The 17,741-nt window shown below is 44.5% G+C and overlaps 1 protein-coding gene across 2 annotated transcripts; it reads left to right on the plus strand.

Moving 5' to 3' along the window:
• The first annotated feature begins 5,894 nt into the window (after positions 1–5,894).
• On the plus strand, positions 5,895–13,038 carry Rnf222 (ring finger protein 222). 2 transcript variants are annotated; one of them, XM_058572023.1, is made up of 3 exons: positions 5,895–6,055; positions 8,919–9,108; positions 10,440–13,038. In XM_058572023.1, the coding sequence occupies exon 3, from the start codon at positions 10,466–10,468 to the stop codon at positions 11,099–11,101; it is 636 nt and encodes a 211-aa protein (XP_058428006.1). In that variant the 5' UTR covers positions 5,895–6,055; positions 8,919–9,108; positions 10,440–10,465; the 3' UTR covers positions 11,102–13,038. The 2 variants fall into 2 exon arrangements, with proteins under 2 accessions (XP_058428006.1, XP_058428007.1); XM_058572024.1 differs by having other exon boundaries at positions 8,919–9,065.
• The last annotated feature ends 4,703 nt before the right edge of the window (positions 13,039–17,741 follow it).

Below are 17,741 nucleotides of genomic sequence, written 5' to 3' on the forward strand. Positions count from 1 at the left end.
GTTTGAACCCAGAAGCACTCTTCCACTGAGCCACATTCCCAGCCCTTTTTATTTGTGTTTTTAGACAGGGTCTCACAGACCTGTAATCCCAGCCACCTGGGAGGCTGAGGCAGGAGGATTCCAAGTTTGAGGCAGTTTCACTGGAGAAGTAGCTCAGTGGTAAAGTACCCTAGGATTCGATCCCCAAATCCAAAAACTTTTTTGGTAGTTGCAGATGGACACAATACCATTATTTTATTTTATTTGTTTTTATATGGTGCTGTGGATCAAACCCAGTGCCTCACATATGCTAGGCAGGCACTCTGTCACTAAGCTACAACTTTTAAAATGAAGAGATAGAGACTCACCAAATTACCCAGGCTAGCTTCAAACTTGCAATCCTCCTGCCTCAGCCTCCTGAATTACAGGTATGGATATTTGAAAGGTGTTGATGCTTAGAATGAGACTGAAGTAGACCTTTAAGTTCAAAATGTGGCTCAATTTTTTAATAATCTAACAATTTTATATTTGGTACTTAGGGCAACAATTAAGAAAACCGACCACTAGAATGGATCTAGGGTCATATGCACACACACACTCATGGCCAGGAGGTGCCCTTAGGCATCACTTAATTGCAGACCGGGAGCTTGCACAGAGGTGCAGCCAGCTTGCCCCTGGTCCTGCCTTTCTTGCATCATTCTGTCATGCAGAGCTAGGACTGGGACTTCACTGGCCAATCCTGGGCATTCAGAACAATGACTGAATTCACATAGCCATTAGGGTCTGTTATTCAAGTCCTGGCCGGTAATCTAGACATGCCCACAAACATCGTGTTTAGCTAGTGATGATCATTGTCAGGTGTTTTTTAATGGACAACAATGACAGAAAAAGATAAAGTGCCTTATCCTGGTGAAGGTTGGTCTTAATCTATGAACTCACATCCTCCCTCTCTCTCTTCCACTTCTCCCCCTCCTCTTCTCACTACTGCCTCTGGCCTGGATTTGCAGTTTTGGTCCCCAAGTTTGCTCTCCAACGTCCATCACACTCTGTCTTGGATATTTGGGATGACTCATTCGTATTAAAATGTTGGCCCTGGAATAGGGTTCCAAAGGGCATGGATTCTCCCATCCTAATAGGGTTTCCCTGTCGGCTCTCCCCATACCATACCCACAGGGGGTGGAGGGAAGGTGGAGCAAAGGGGGATACCCTTGCTGCTGGACACTCCAGGTCCTTCCAGAGGAGCACAAGAGCCAGGAGCTGAAGAGATCCCAGCTCCACAGGACGCTGGGGACAGTGAAGTGGGGACAGAGGAGCAGATCACTCTGAAGGTTCCTGGGGCCCTCCAGGACCCTGTCTGAAAGAGACACATCAGCTTCTGGTCCTCCTCCCCCTCCAGCCTAAAGGAAGGACCCATCTCCAAGTGACCTAGAACCCCAGAAATCTCAAAGATCAAAAGTTCCTACCCAGATTGCTCCTTAACGTTCCCCAGGGAGGATGCTAAAAACTCAGATTTCAAAACTCAAACTCTGCATGTATTGATAATGTAGAAAGCCCCAAGATGTATTGTTGAATCACAAGATGTGGAGATGTGGGTGTGGTGAATCACTTTTAGATTTTAAAAAATAGCAGGGGGTGGGGAGATACAAATCCATATTTGAATTTGCTCTTGTTGACAAAAATAAATAAGATGCACAAAACTAACCACTAATGACAGTGGTTATCTATTTCAAATGTGGTAAAATACACGTAACGAGTCTTGCTAAGTTGCTTAGGGCCTCGCTAAGTTGCTGAGGCTGGCTTTGAACTCGTGATCCTCCTGCCTCAGCCTCCCGAGCTGCTGTGATTACAGGCATGTGCCACCGCGCCTGGCATCAAAGCCATTTTTTAAAAATATATCTAATTATAGATGGACACAATACCTTTATTTTGCTTATTTAGTTTTTTATGTGGTGCTGAGGATTGAACCCAGTGCCTCACGCATGCCAGATGAGTGCACTACCACTGAGCCACAACCCCAGCTTGTCAAAGCCACTTTTAGGTGCACAGTTCTGTACATTCACATTGCGGTGCTGCCATCACCACCACCCATATCCTGAACCTTTCATCTTCCCAAAATGAAACTCCGTACCCATTTTCTCCTTCCTCCAGCTCCTGGCAACCCCCATTCTACTATCTGTTTCTATGATTTTGACTACTCTAGCTACCTCCTGGAAGTGGAATCATACAGTGTTTGTCTTTCTGTGACTGGCTTATTTCACTTAGCATAATGTCCTCAAGTTCCATCCATGGTGCAGCCAGAATTTACTTCCTTTTTAAAGCTGAATGATAGCCCATTGTATGTATATACCACATCCAGTCATCCATTCATAGACACTCAGGTTGCTTCCATCTTTTAGCTATTGTGAATAATGCTTCTAGGAACATGGATGTACAAATGTCTGAATCCTTGTTCCCAAATATTTTGAGTATGTATGCAGAAATGAAATTGCTAGATCTTACAGTAATTCTGTTTTAATTTTTAATTTTTGGAGGAACTGCCATATTGTTTCCCACAGAAGCCACATCATTTTATATTCCCACCAGCAGGGCACATGAGTTCCACTTTCCCTATATCCTCAATAACATTGTTAATATCTGACTGTTTATGTATACATTTAAATGGTAATCTTTTGAAGGGATACATAGGAAATGGGCAGATGGGGAACATGGAGGGGACCTTCACTGCAAGCCTTTTAATACTTTCTCCATTTTGAACTAGCTGAATGTATTACTTATTCAAGAAACTAAATTACTTTGCCAACATTTATTAAGAAAATTTCCAAACATCCAACAAGTTTGAAATTATTTTGCAACAATAATCCAGATATCCACCACCTAGATTCCACAATTACTATGTATTCTTCTTGCATTACCATATAACTATCCATCCATCAATAATTTCTTAAATATAGAATATAGTTTCTTGGGCCTCTCCCAACACCTGCTAAGTCCTTCACATGGGCCTGGACCTTTGTGTGTTTTAACCAATTCTTCAGGTGATTGTGGCATTTGGGAACTTCTCTCCTGGTCCAGCTTCTCATTTCATGCAGAAATTGTACCTGCAGTTTATTAGCAGTTAGCCAGCCTTGGCCAAAATTCTTCCCTTGTCCAGAAGACTCTTACCCTCACAAAAGGTGTCTCCAAAGGAAGGTCTTATTTATCTCACTGGGGCCAATACAGCCCCCAAAATCATTCCCCTCCTGGCTTACCTCTTCCCCAGAACATGCTTTGATGGCTCAATGACACAACCTTCAATGTTGCTCCAGAACAGAACACAACTCTTCAACATGGCCTATCCAGAGAAGAGATCCATCGCTGGTCCCATGCCTCCCAGAGCTGGAAATTATTCTCCTGGGACTCAGTCTGCATGTGTCCTTTCTGCTGAGAAGAGCAGGCCACCTAAATGAGAGGATGGTATTTGTAATAGTCATCTTATTCACTATGCCAGGACCAGATCAGCCAAGCTGCTGGAATTAATAAGCATTCATGTCCTCTTTTAGCCTTTTTCTTTTTCCATAATACTAATGACTGTGATGGTGATGATGACGATGATTATGATGATCCAACAGCAGATAACACCAACAGGTCCCCTGTTGCATACATACCAATGTTGTTCCAGGTGCATTATTTGCATTCATTCCTTTTTATTGCCACAGGAATCCTATAGAGTAGGTACTATATCCCTATTTTTTTAAACAGATGAAACAACAGAAGCATGAAGTGATTAAGTAACTCACCCAAAGGGATGTGGTATTTTCTCTTTAGTCACCACTACATATAAATACTGGTCTTAACTTCCCAAAAGTCCTTACTATCAAATTCCATGATATAGATCCTCCTAGTTAATATACCTGTGCTCTCAACCTTTTCTGATGCCTCATTTCTTCTGCCTGCCAAAATTTAATAGTCTTCTGTCCCACTCTCTATCTCAATCTTTCTAGATGGTTAGAGACAGCCAGATAAATAAACTCAAATTAAGATGTCTCCAGCTGGTTTATTTACTGCCTCAGGTAAGTGTGTGTGCATGCATGTATGTGTGTGTGTACATATACAAATATACAACTCTTAAAGTAGAATTCTTATTTTAGAACATAAAACCATGACAGATTATGATAATAAATATTTACATATTGAAGGCAATATCATAGCAGGACAAGTGGAAAAGATACCAGGGCCTTAGAAACATCACATCTCTCCAGAAATTATATCACAAAAGTCTGAATCTAAGAATGGCTTGGACTGGCTCAGTCTTATTCCTTGGGAACATAGTGGGAGTTGGTACTAAGGTATTTGGGGCACCTTTTCCAGACCCCCAGAAAGTTCTAGGTAGAGTCATGATCCATACTATTGAAGGAGCTGAAAATTTTGCAATGGGTCCCTGAAGGTGCTGATGGAAGGAGAGAAATTGGGGAAGTCCTCTGAACCAGAGCTGCCAGATGAAACACAGGACACCCAGTTTAATTTGAATTTTAGATAGACACTAAATAATTTTTAATATAAGTATTTCCCATGGATGTACTTATACTAAAAAATAAAGCATTTGGTATCTGAAATCCAGATTTATGTGGGCATACTGCATTTTTATTTATTAAATCTGAGACTTCCAGGAAAAGAACACTGAAGACAATGCTGACAGCTCCTACCCACCCACTTCTGTCCTTGGGTGAGGTGGCCAGATGCACTACTTAGATGCTCTACCCTCAGCTTCAAGGTGTCCATGGAGCCAAAGTGGTGATTGATGGGACAGAAAAATGGTCATCCTATGGGGTCACACTCATGCTTGGCTATATCTTACATCTAGTAACTCCCCTCCCCCAGGAGAAAACTGATCTTGAGAGACCTCCCAAGAGGGCAGGACGGGTATTCCCCAAAATGGCTTCCAGTTACCCCACCTTTGATTCTCCTATATTCTTGATTTTTTTAATCACAAAAGAAATGCATATTCGTGGTGAAAATTGAAGTATCACAGAAAGTCACTCCAGAGAAAACTACTACTAGCAGTTTGAAGTGTCTTCTTCCAGATTTTTCTCGATAAATTCTGTCATGTAGTAGTCTCATTTTCACAAATAGAATCATAGTGTACAGACTGCTCTGAAACTTGTTTCTATATCAGGAACTCCTTTCTGCACATATGTGTGGTTTCCTACTCTTGGTGTTACTCTGTCTCATTTGTTACTTAAATATATTTTTAATTTTTAATTGATGTATAGCAATTATACATATTTATGGGGTACAGTGTCACATTTCAATACACATATAATGTGTAATGACCAAATCAGGATAATTGGCATGTCCATCACCTCAGATATTTATCATTTCTCTGTGTTAGGAACATTCAAAATCCTCTCTAGTAGCTATTTTGTAACATACAATGAATTGTCATCAACCATAGCTACCCTACTGAAATAAAGAAGTAGGCATTGGATAAGGGGAATAACTTGTTTGCCCCCTTTATTTCAGTAGTGATTGGTCTTTGGGCAGTTTGAGCCCCTCTCTGAGTGTTTGATGAATGACAAATGCACTCAGGCACATCACACAAATATTTATGTGTCACAGCCTTCCTGAGGCTGATTGACTGATCCTTCATCCAGTGCACAGGATGGGGATGCAGTTGGGGCAGGGGTCCTTGAGGGTGTAAGGACTGTGTGTGATTTTCCTGTTGCTGGGATGGGGAGACCTGTGCCTGGGAAGCCTCTGTCAAAGGGGCCCTGGGTCACTGTCTCCACCGTGAGCCCCTCTGACTCAGACTAGAGGCTCCTCTCCTAGCATCCTCATCAGGATCACCTGATGCCAGCAGCTGCCCAACCCCTGGGCAACGCCAAGAGCCTCCTGGTCTCAAACGGGTTGGGCAACATTCACTTCCCGGCGCTGTCCTACCGACCTGCTCGGTCATTAGGAAATGACTCCGCAGCGGCGGTCACAGTGACAGCAGCGGCAGAGGATTGAGCTGCCCGGGCCCACAGCCTCTGCGTGGCTCCCAGCTGCTCTGCGGAGGCGCCCGATAGAAAAGCGGATGCTACTCTTGGTCAAAGCCCAAGTGAGTCTGGGGTCCTGGCTGGGTGTGGGGAAGGAGCAGGGCAGTGTTCTGAATTGACGCTGGAGTGATACTGGGGAGTGTGTGTGTGTGTGTGTGTGTGTGTGTGTGTGTGTGTGTGAGAGAGAGAGAGAGAGAGAGAGAGAGAGAGAGAGAATATGATGCGTGTGTTGCTTATGGGTGAGGATGTATTCATATCTAAAATTATAGGGACTTGCATTAAGGTTCTAGGAGAGAATACCAGGTGCCTAGAAATGTCATTGTCTCTTAGTGGCAGTGGTTTCCCAGGGATGGTGACACCTGCTCCCTCTGAAGATGGTTTACCAACCATCGCCTTCCTCCTGCCTCACAATCAGCCAGAGGGACAGCTCTGTTTAGGGTCATTCTGAGAAGGGAAGTTTGGGTAGTCACTCTTCTATCCACGTTTCTTCATCTACTCCTTGGACCAAAGTTTGGAAAGCCTTTCACAAAGGCCCATGGAAGCCCCCAGTAGATGAGACAGTTCACAGTGAGGGCTGTGTAGTCAGACCATCCTGGGTTCAAATCCTGGGTCTGTCCCATACTAGCAGCGTGACGTTGAATAAATTACTTCACTTAAGCAGTCTATAAAATGGAGATAATACCTACCTCCCCAAAGTTATTGTCAGAATTCAACCAGGAAGGGATGCAAAATGCCAACCACATAATTAGTGTTCAATAAATAGTAGCTGTTATAATTATTTATTATTAGCTCAACACTGGTCCCATCTCAGAAGGAAGATTTTCCAGTCTTCTTCCCCCCAATCTCCCAAGGCACAAATGGGGATGCTTTTGGCATACAATGCTCTGCTTTGTCACTTCACTAGCTTGTGTCCAGACTAGAGCATGTTCCTTGCGCTTCTTCTGCTGCCTGTTCCCATATGCAGCACTCAACCCAGTCAGGTCCACCAGAGGAACTCAAGGATGGAGAATGGCATAGAATAAAGAGAAAGGAGAGATGCAAGAAAGGAGGGGTCATAGAAAGACAGAGATGAGAAGAAGAGGGAGAAGGAGATGACATTGTCCAGGTGTGAATGCCATGGGTCTACTGAAACAGAAAGGATTGCAGTGGAAAGAGGCCATCAGTGGAGGCTTAGGATGTCTTCTGCATTCCTTGGACCCCTTTCACTTTTCCTAGAACTCACATGAGAAGTAAAAAAACAAAAATACCCCTCTCTTCCCCCTTCCCTGCTCATCCAGAGGACAGTGCTTCCTGAATTAACTAATATCTCTTCACCCAATCTTATCCATTGGTTCCAATAATGTTCTATCATCTGTGGGATCTCCTCTCTTTGCTATCTCTCTCTCCATCATCTTCCCAAATGACCCTGGGAAAGTCTCTCCACCTCTCTAGACCTCACTCTGCTCATCTATAAAACTAGGAGATTCAACTAAACAATGGCTAAAGTCCATTCTTCCCCAACATTCTTTTATTTGCTCTTATTCTCTTGCTACCTTGTCCCCTATTTCTCAGCTTAACCATTTAAGCTACTGATCATCAATCTTCCTTTAAAAAAAAAAAAGTTCTTTTTCAAGAAAGTGTCCTTTTTCAATAAATGCCCTCTAGGCTCTAAAAATTCATGAAAGATGTTCATGATCATTGCTTGTCCCCAGTGTGTAAGCTCAATATTAAGCAAATACCAGATTCTCAGTAAACACCTGTTGAATATTAGATGGATGGATGGATGGATGGAAGAAAGGAATTACTATTGTATACCTGTGGGGAGTTATGAAATGCAGGAGGACATATTGGTAATTGGTTAGCTTGAGAAAATCATGGTCATCTTGATAATAACTCCTTGGTTAGTTTAGGCATTTCCCAGTGTGTTATGAAATGAAAACTGATAAACCCCAGAATTACCATTTTAATATTTATTCATTGCCCATTACTTACCTAATCTATGGTCATGTTGTTCGGGTATTCTAATTTTAGGAGAGGTGCTCCCTCTTTTAGTTAAGAACCATAACAGAGGTTACCAAAGCCCCCTCTGGGAGAATAGGGAAGATTTGATCTTCCTTCTTCGTGTCACCTCTCATTTACTGAACACTTAACTGTGTGCCATACTCTTCACTTGCATTAAATCAGGACTCTAGGAGGAAAGTAAAACCATTATTATCGACTTCATCGTACAGATAAGAAAGTAAGGCTCAGAGAGGTTAGAAAACTTGGCCAAGGTTATAAATACAGACAGAAATGGATACATCAAGTATTAAAACCTGGTTCCAATATCTGAGTCCTTGACTCCCTTCCCCTCACCTAGACACCATATTGACCACTTCCGAGACCGAATCTGCAACCCCCTGCAAAGGTTTTGGTACTGACTCCATGATCCTAGGTCTCCCATTACCACCACCAAATATTTTCACTCTTTCTTAGTGGTAGGACATTTTCAGCTTGGCAAAATGGACTTGGAACCAAGCCAAGAGAAGACAGCGATTCTAAAAGATTTGTGATCTTTATCGTTTGTCCTTCCCAGTAGCTGATCTCATTCCCATCATATCTGTCGGGCCTCAGGGATGGCCACACAACACTACTTTGTCAGTGTGTCTCGGGTCTTTTGTCTCTTGTCATGGAAGGAAGAATATAATCAATAACAGGCAAGCATGGTTCCTTCCAAAGAGGCTGTTCTAGATAGGTTTGGGCTACACAGAGACCCATGGATGTCACCACATGTCCGAGCAGGTTTTTCCCTTTGAAATCATGGACAGTTCTGCTGAGAGCATTTGGGGGGATGTCTCCTTTGTAGCCAGATACTGTTTCAACCCACCATGTTACTTTCTAGCAACCCCATAGTTTTAATCTCAAACAATATCATGCCACTTAATCTCTCTTTTACTTTTTCACCAGATTTGTCTCCCAGTGAGTTCTGGCCATTTCCCAAACATCAGACACATCCTCCAAGGATGAAAATCTGCCTTCACTGAGGTTAATCAGCAGGTTCTCTGACTGCCTTAGGCAGCTGTGAAAGAAGAATTTGAAGAATGACTGAGCATGGTGGGTGTTTAACTATGAGGAGGGCCAGCAGGCATTTCCATGTGTAAGTTCCAGGCGTTTCTATGAGGGATTGAATCCAGGGCCTCACATATGCTAGGCAAGTGCTCTACCACAGAGCTACATCCCCAGCCCCTCTGAACTTTAATTTTTAATTTTTATTTTTTTACATGTTACATATTTTTTATTTGTTCTTTTTAGATACACATGGCAGTAGAATGAATTTTAACATGTTATACATACATAGAGTATAATTTATTCTAAATCGGATCCCCTTTTTGTGGTTGTACATGATGTGGAGTCTCACTGGTCGTGTATTCATATATAAACATAGGAAAGTTATGTTCGATTAATTCTACTGTCTTTCCTACATCTCCCCTCCCTTTCCTTCATTCCCCTTTGTCTAATCCAGTGAGCTTCTATTCTTCCTCCCCTCCCGCCTTTTAACCTTTCTTGATCTGAAGTAAAAGTTGTTTTCAGTAAGTTAGGCTGCCTGATTTTGGAGATGGCTAAAAGAGATGAGTATAATGAATGAAAGAAAAATCCTGTTTTCTTTCACATCTCAGATTGGTTTTAAGTGTTAGCATCTGCCTATCAGAGAGAAACTTTGGCTTTTGGTTTTTTGGGGATTGACTTATTTCACTTAGCATGACAGTCTCCACTTCCATCCACTTACTGGAAAATGCCATCATTTCATTCTTCTTTATAGGTGAGCTTTATTTTTAAAACAGTCATAGCTTTATATACACCCTTAGCACAGAGGAATGCAATCCAGTGGCTGGAGGAAATTCCATGCATCAGCCAATCCTAGCGGAGGGGGCAGGTTAAGAAGTAGTGGGCGGTTTCTGAAAAATGGACACTTTGGATACAGACCCAAATTGAAGACTGGACTGAGCCAGGACATACATTTTCTTAGCTCTCTGTTTGCCCTGGGAACTGGGTCCTCCTGTCTTCACTTCTGCATTGGATCAGGAAGAGGTGAGGTAGTGACCTCACCATGAGTACATGTCATGGTTGGGGTGAGGCATCGGGCACTTGGGGGTAGTTTTCATCACGCTCCACACACCTCCTTTCACAATCCACCGTGGCTTGGATCTCTCATCTGTTTTGTAGCACCCCTTCCAGAAGCTTCTGTGCGTCTGCTTCCTAAGACTCTTAGGTCTCTAGGTCTTAGGTTTTGGTTTGAATCAGATAGGGCACTAAAGAGAAGCAGCAGAAGAGGAAAGAGTGGGAGTACAAAGAAGAGGAAGGGACAAAGACAAAGCTTAGAGAAATCCCTTGAGGCAGGGGTGTGGGTGGAAGTTAGGAAGTGGGGGAGGGGGAAGGAGGAAGAAAGACCTGGATGTTCATGATCCTCCACCTTTGTCCTTTGACCAGCTAAACTCTGCCTTCTCTGAGGGGTCATGTCAGAAGGGGAGAGCAAAGACAGCTCGGGCAGCGAGTGCCCTGTATGCTACGAGAAGTTCCGGGACTTGGAGGGTGCTAGCCGGACGCTGAGCTGCGGCCACGTGTTCTGCCATGACTGCTTGGTCAAGTATCTGCTGTCCACACAGGTGGACGGGCAGGTACAGAGGACCATCGTCTGCCCCATCTGCCGCTATGTCACCTTCCTCAGCAAGAAGAGCTCCCGCTGGCCCTCCATGTTGGACAAGAGCTCGCAGACCCTGGCTGTGCCAGTGGGCCTGCCCTCTGTGCCCTCGCCAGACCGTGGGGGCCACACAAACCCTCTGGCCATCTCCCAGCAGGTCTGGAGACCATCCTCGAGTCAGAGCACCCAGCTTTCCTTAGACTTGTTGCCCAGCCTGCCCCGGGAGTCGCAGATCTTCATCATCAGTCGCCACGGGATGCCCCTGGGAGAGCAGGACACCGTGCTGCCGCGTCGCAGCCTGGCAGAGCTCTCGCAGGTGTCCCCCGCTCCCAGCTCCACCCGCTCCTTCTGTTGTCGGTCAAGGGCCCTCCTACTCATCACCCTCATCGCCGTGGTGGCTGTGGTAGCAGCCATCCTGCCCTGGGTGCTGCTGGTGAGGAAGCAGGCATGAGTGGTGTCACCCAGAGGGATGGAGGAGTGAGGTCCAGCCTGAGAGCTGCTCTGTGGCCTGGTTAGCCATGGCTTGGGTGGGGGCGGAGGGAGCCCTGGTCACAAACGCGCTTTGAGGGAGGAGCCTGGACAGAGAGAGGGGTCCAATACCGTGAGACTGGAAGTGTGATGGCTGTGCTCCACCTTCACCCACCCGGTCTCAGCAGGAGTTAAAGGCTGGCAGGGAGGCGACAGCTGAGCTGAGCTGAGAAGCAGGTGCTCCACATGTGGCCCCTATGTGTATCCTCAGCAAATACCACTCCTCTAGGCCAGAACTTAGAAGCCTGGGCAGATCCATGGTCACTGCCCATGGGGTCACCAGCCCTGAGGTGCAGCTACCTGCTAGGTGACAAGCCTGAAGCCAAGGGGGCCTCCTTCAGAACAAGGAAGTTCTGCTGGCCTGTGTCTTGCCAGATGGGGGCCCAGTGGCAGACCTCTTCCAGAATTCTCACTGGGGATTTTCTAGGTTTCTAATGCAAACCGGAACAAATAGTAGAGTTGGTGCCAGGGCCCAGGTTCAAGTTTCCCAGAATCTTAGCACCTGTACACAACCTTCCCAGCATCCCAATCCTCCCTGTCTTCTATTCACCAGCCTGGAAGATCTTCCCTGAGTGGGAAGCTGATCTCAGAGGCTGTGGCCCAGGCTTGGCTGGGGGAAGCAACAGAAGAGGGTCAGCCGGGAGAGCTGAGGCTACATGGGCTGTTGACAGAGGCCACAAATAGAGTCAGAGATCTGAGTCCTCTGGACCTACCTCTCAAGGAATGGGCCAGATTTTAAGTTTTGGGGATCTCAAGGGTGGAGTGGAATGAAAGGCAGGGAGTGGAGGGGAAGCTCGACAGGCCAGACTGGAGTCAGCTGAGAACTATGTGGGCAAATTAACCCCTGGAGGCTCCCGCCTCCCTCCCAGCCCAGGTCCTCCTCCTTCTCATGACCCAACCATTCATTAGAAGCTGCACCAGCTGGGCCAGTTCCTGAGGTGGATTCTCAAGCCAAGCTGGGTGAGGAAGGGTGGAGAAGAAAACAGCTGTGCTTGGCGGGGACACTGCTGTCTCAACAAATGCCGAGAACCAGCTGCTATCCAAGGCTGCTTCATCTGAGGACCTTTGACGAAGCCCACCAGAAAAGCTCACAGTGGATCTTGCCTGAGGAGCCAGTATGCAAGTGAAGAGCTATTGGCTGTCTGAGGCCCGTAAGCCAACCATGCACAGAGGGTGGAAAGCAGCAAAAAACCTCCAGGTATTGTCACAAGTACAGGGGGTTGGCACCAGGTGCCAAAACTAAGCCTTCCACAACCCATACCCCTCTTATCAAAGTCTGCTATCTGTAGGGAGAAAAATAGCACTGTGCCTCTTATCTGGTTCCCAAATAGCTGTAGGTGGTCATCATTTGGGGACTACTAGGGAGTAGGGTCCACAATGCAGGGACATTTGTGACACAGGGAGGATTGCTTTAAAGCACTTATGAGCTTCCTTATGCCTTTTCTGAGACCAGAGAAGAACATAGGTGCTATGGGGGTATGCCAGTGGAATGGGGGGTATTTATTTTAGGAACAAAAATAACTTTACAAAGACTCTAATGAGTCTGTCTTCACCTCAGCCAAGCTGCTTTAAAATGTTGTGAATTTCTAGGGACCTCACCGAAGTCTTTTCAGATTCTGTTGTGTTTGCCCAGAGTTTCTTTCAAAATACCTGCAGTGTTTTCATATCATTCAGTGGTGACTCCTAGATGGTACTTCTTTTATTTTCAAAGAATGCCAAAAGCTATTTTTTAAATAAAGGTATATATTTTCTCAAAGATTCCAAAGACTCTGTGATGCAGGTGGGAAGTTCTGAGCTTGGACTTTTAGTATAATTCATGTAAGAATTAAGAAGATTTGGAAACTACAAATGCAAATGCCCCTTAACACCAATCTATTTGTAAAAGAAATGCAATTTAAAATTCTGACAGCATTCTTTTTTTTGGGGGGGGGGGATTGGGTTTTGAACCCAGAGGTATTTTACCATTGAGCAACATCCCCAGCCCTTTTTATCCAGTTATAGGTGGACACAACCTTTATTTTATTTTTATGTGGCGCTAAGGATCAAACCCAGTGCCTTACTCATGCCAGGTGAGTGCTCTACTACTGAGCCACAGCCACACGACTGGCATTCTGGTGTTTTTTTTTTTTAATCTGCTTATCAAACCCTGAAAGAAAACCTTCTCTGCCACTGAGGCTGAGGTAGGTAGGGGAATTGGTGCTGGGAATGCATATGGTGAAGTTCTTTATCAAGGGAAATTTAACATTTTCTATCAAAGTTTCCAGCAATTTCTGTTCTAGAAATGTATCCTACAGATACACTTACATGTATGAGCAGGGACATGTGTATAATGTTATATAATTGCAGTATGCTTAGAATAACAAAGGATTGGGGAAACCCCCAAATGCTAATCAATAGGCTTCTGGTCCTTTAACTTATGGCTAGGGGCTACGGTGCAGTTATAAAGTGAACAAGAAAGGACTCATAAAATGATGAGGAACATCTCTGGGACACAATGGCAAATGGAAACAATCCAGATGTGGAACAGCAGATATCAGATACTACAATGTATATAGAAAGAGGGGGACATGAGAATTTATATTTTTGTTTGCTTATTTCTACATAAAGAATTTGGGAAGATACATGAAAAACTAATAACAATGATTAATTATTATTGTCCCTCTGGAAGGGGATGATAAACTGATAAGAGGAAAAGTTTTCACTTGACCATTGTGGGGTTTTTAAGTATTTTTTAGTTGTAGATGGATACAATACCTTTATTTTATTTATTAATTTTTTGTAGTGCTGAGAATCGAACCCAGTGCCTCATATGTGCGAGGCAAGCACTCCACCACTGAGCCACAATCCCAGCCCACTATTTATGTTTTTTTATGTATAATTTATTTATGCAAAAATTAAATTGAGGGCTGGGGATATAGCTCAGTGATACAGCACATGCTTAGCAAGTATGAGACCCCAGAAAAAAAAATCAAATTGAAAAATATTAGAAGCCGAAGATCTTCAGTGTACACTCTTTGTACCTGGTGGGGAGACCAACCCGAGAACATTCAAGAACTGCCAAGCCACTTGTCCTGTGACTCGAGAGTGTTGACCACTGGCTCTGTGGGACTCATTTGTCTGGTTAGAAGTATGACATCTTGCTGGGCACAGGGATGTACACCTGTAATCCCAGCGGCTCTGAAGGCTGAGACAGGAGAATTGCAAGTTCAAAGCCAGCCTCAGTAATGGTGAGGCACTAAGCAGCACAGCGAGACCTTGTCTCTAAATAAAATACAAAATAGGGCTGGTGTGTTACCCAGTGGTCAAGTGCCCCTGAATTCAATCCCCAGTACAAAAAAAAAAAAAAAAAGAGTATGACCCTCAATAAGTAAGCAAAAAGTTTAATCTTCTCAACATTCCTAAGTTTCTGTAGAATTTCTGGGGTCCTGTTATTTAATGTGTTTGTTCTGATTCCCCTTCTCTACCTTTCTTCTTCTTTCTTAAATAAAATCATTTGCTTTAAGCAACCACCCTGGGGTCAGGGCTCTACAGGGAAAATATCATCAGATAAATGATAGACAGATGGATGGATAGGTAGGTAGGTAAGTAGTTAGACAGTCAGATACTAGATACTTAGAGGATGGATGCCCGGGGTCAAAACTCCATTGCTCTTCTCTTCCTTCCCTTGTCCAGAGGCATACACACACTGCCACCTCCCATTGTCATAATAATCTTTAACTCTAATATATACTTGACAGTCTAGGCCTCCCAGGTAAGCTTAAGGAACCATAACATAGTTTACTGAGCCCTGGAACATGCTTCCCGCCCCCATCTTCCTAGCTTTCCAGAAACAGAACAGGGCAACCTATTAAGACTTCCCATGTCCTAACTCAGGGGAACTGATCACAGCTATGCTCCCCCCTACACACACTATACCCCATCATCTTCCTAGCACATGTTCTTGGTTGACATGTCTGTCCCCTCTTCTAGGCAAAGTTCTTTCAGGAGAGAGGCTAGATCTTAAAAGATCTCAGTATCACTAGTATCTTGACACAGAATTCAGAAATAGTAAGAGCTGAATATAAAATAATATTTGCTAATGCATGTATGCCAGTGTACCTGAATGAATGGTGGCTAGGAAAAAATTATTCCACTTTAGGTGTGAAATCTAGATATAAACCCTGCTTTGGTGTGTTTAGGAGCTTCACAAAGACCTGATCTAATTTAATGGATCTTTTTCAAATCATGTTAGAGAAACATAGGGAAGTGAGGGAAAGACGGCGGCTGGACTAGCTACCAGAGAATCATGCAGGGTGGAGCCAGGGCACCCAACAGGCACTGGTTAAGATAAAGAGGCTTTATAACTAGGCAACTGGTAGTTTTTATCTCTGGGTACAGTCAATAGGCCAACAATATTCTCACTGTATGAAGTGGCCACATTGTCCAAAGAGTGGGCTGAAGGTTTAATTGTGATGACTCATTGTTAGAGGAAGGGAAGTACAGAGGCCGGAGAGGGCTGAGTGGTAGCAGAGGATGATAGGTGCCAAGGAAGCAGAGTGGGTCTTTGTAGGAAGAAAAGGAAGATGATGAGGGGGACCTGAAGAAAAGGGTGGAGACAGGAAAGGTTTAAGGAAATGAAAAAACACTCTTCCTTAAGACTACGAAGACCAGAGAGGAAGGCAAGCTAAGAGCCTTCTGTGACTCCCTATGGTTTTCAACATCCAAATCAAAATCAGTTTGGCCCCAGCGCCCCTGGACTTCCCCCTGAATACCTTTCTCTTTAGCCACAAGGATCTGGTTCCTGGAAAGAAAATGTCACACTACTCCTCACCGCCATACCTTCCCTCCAGCTATTCCCAGTGCCTCATGGAGCTAATTTTAACATTCTTCAAAACCCAGTCAAGAATGATCTCACCCCAGAAGTCTTCCTTGATTCCAGCACTCTCTTCTGCCAGGAGCCCAAAAAGTTGGGCTGAAGTACTGAGGATTAAAACCAATGAGCAACATCCCCCTTCCCTTTTTATTTATTTTGAGACTGGGTCTCACTAAATTGCCGAGGTTAACCTCGAACTTGAGATTTTCCTGCCTAAGCCTTGGAAGTCCCTGGCATCATGGGCATGCACCACGTCAGGGAGCTGTTTTTCCTTTGGTCTGGAGCTTAGACAACAGCTTCCCTCAAGCACATTCTCTGCCTTATTTGTAGCTTCAATGTTTAGTTCAGTGTTGGCCTGTTGAAAGATGCTCCATAAGCATTCATTGAGTAGAGTGGTTGCAAAGGGTATCTCACTGAATTTAATTACAAATAAAATCCAGGACTCTTTCCTTCACAGCCTATTTAAATACACAACTCACCATCCTGGTGAGGACTCACTCCTAGTCCCAGTGGCTCAGGAGGTTGACAGAGGAGCATCTCAAGTTCAAGGCCAGCCTTAGCAATTTAGTGAGGCCCCAAGCAATTTAGTGAGAGCCTGTCTCAAAATTAAAGAAAAACAACAATAAATAAATAAATAAAGCTGGGGATATAGCTCAAATGGTAAATTGCTTCTGGGTTAAATCCCTAGTAAACCTCCCCACCCCCCAAAAAAGAACACAATCATATGTTTACACACACACACACACACACACACACATATATATATATATATATATATATATATTTTATTATTATTATTTTTATTTTTTATTTTTTTTAATTAATGAAAACACATGCTCTTTACAGACTGGACTCTGGGCCATCAAGGATACATGGTTTCTCACTCTTTGCTTTGCCTCACTGAATTCCTACAAATTGGGGTCATACATGGGTTCAGCTATAAACTATGGGTTCTGTATTACTTTCTCACGGGTTCCTCTCATTTATATGTAGCTCAGCTGATCCATTTGTAAAAATGGGGACAATAATAATACCAGCATCGACAGGACTATTTTATGGATTAAAGAATCTAACACAAAAGGCTTAGAAGAATGTCCCCAACACTCAGCAAACTCCCTACGTCTTATGTATTATTATGAAATTTGTCTCCTGACAGTATGACATCTGCATTATTCATTCAACAGAAACTGATGCCTCAGAATCCATTTGCAGGGGAGCATACCCCTTTTCCCTGAGCTTCCCCATGCCAAACTCTTTCACAGTGTGGTCTGGACCAGAACCCTTGGCTACACCTGGGAGCTCCTTAGAAATAAGGACTCAGATCTATTTCCGCGGGGTGTGTGTGTGTGTGTGGGGGGGGGGGGATCGGTGGCCCTAGTCCTTCGACGGCCCGTCGCCCCCGCTGATCCGAATCTCTGGTGCGCCCCACAGTGCAGTCACTGTGTGTGTGTGTGTGTCGGGTTTGTAGGCAGCGGAAGCTCGCTGAAGGACTCCACTTTGCTCCAGCTCACAGGGTGACCAACCGGTCAGGGTTCCGACGCCACCAGGGGGAACAAAGTAGGATCTGCCTTTTTTTTTTTTGGCTAAGGGGGCGCCCACCTCCCGACACCCAGGAGTGATGGGACCAGCCCTGGGGCCACTCACTCCTTCATCACCCACTGGAGTAGTCGGCCCCTGAGTAAACCCCCGCTTTTCTTTCGGGGACCACCCT

Source organism: Marmota monax, unplaced genomic scaffold, assembly GCF_021218885.2.
Source record: "Marmota monax isolate L192 unplaced genomic scaffold, Marmota_monax_Labrador192_F-V1.1 WCK01_AAM20220418_F8-fsc00243, whole genome shotgun sequence".
NCBI lineage: Eukaryota > Metazoa > Chordata > Mammalia > Rodentia > Sciuridae > Marmota > Marmota monax.

Coding starts and splice junctions, on each gene's coding strand:
- Rnf222 (XM_058572023.1), top strand. CDS start 10,466: ATGTCAGAAGGGGAGAGCAAAGACAGCTCGGGCAGCGAGTGCCCTGTA.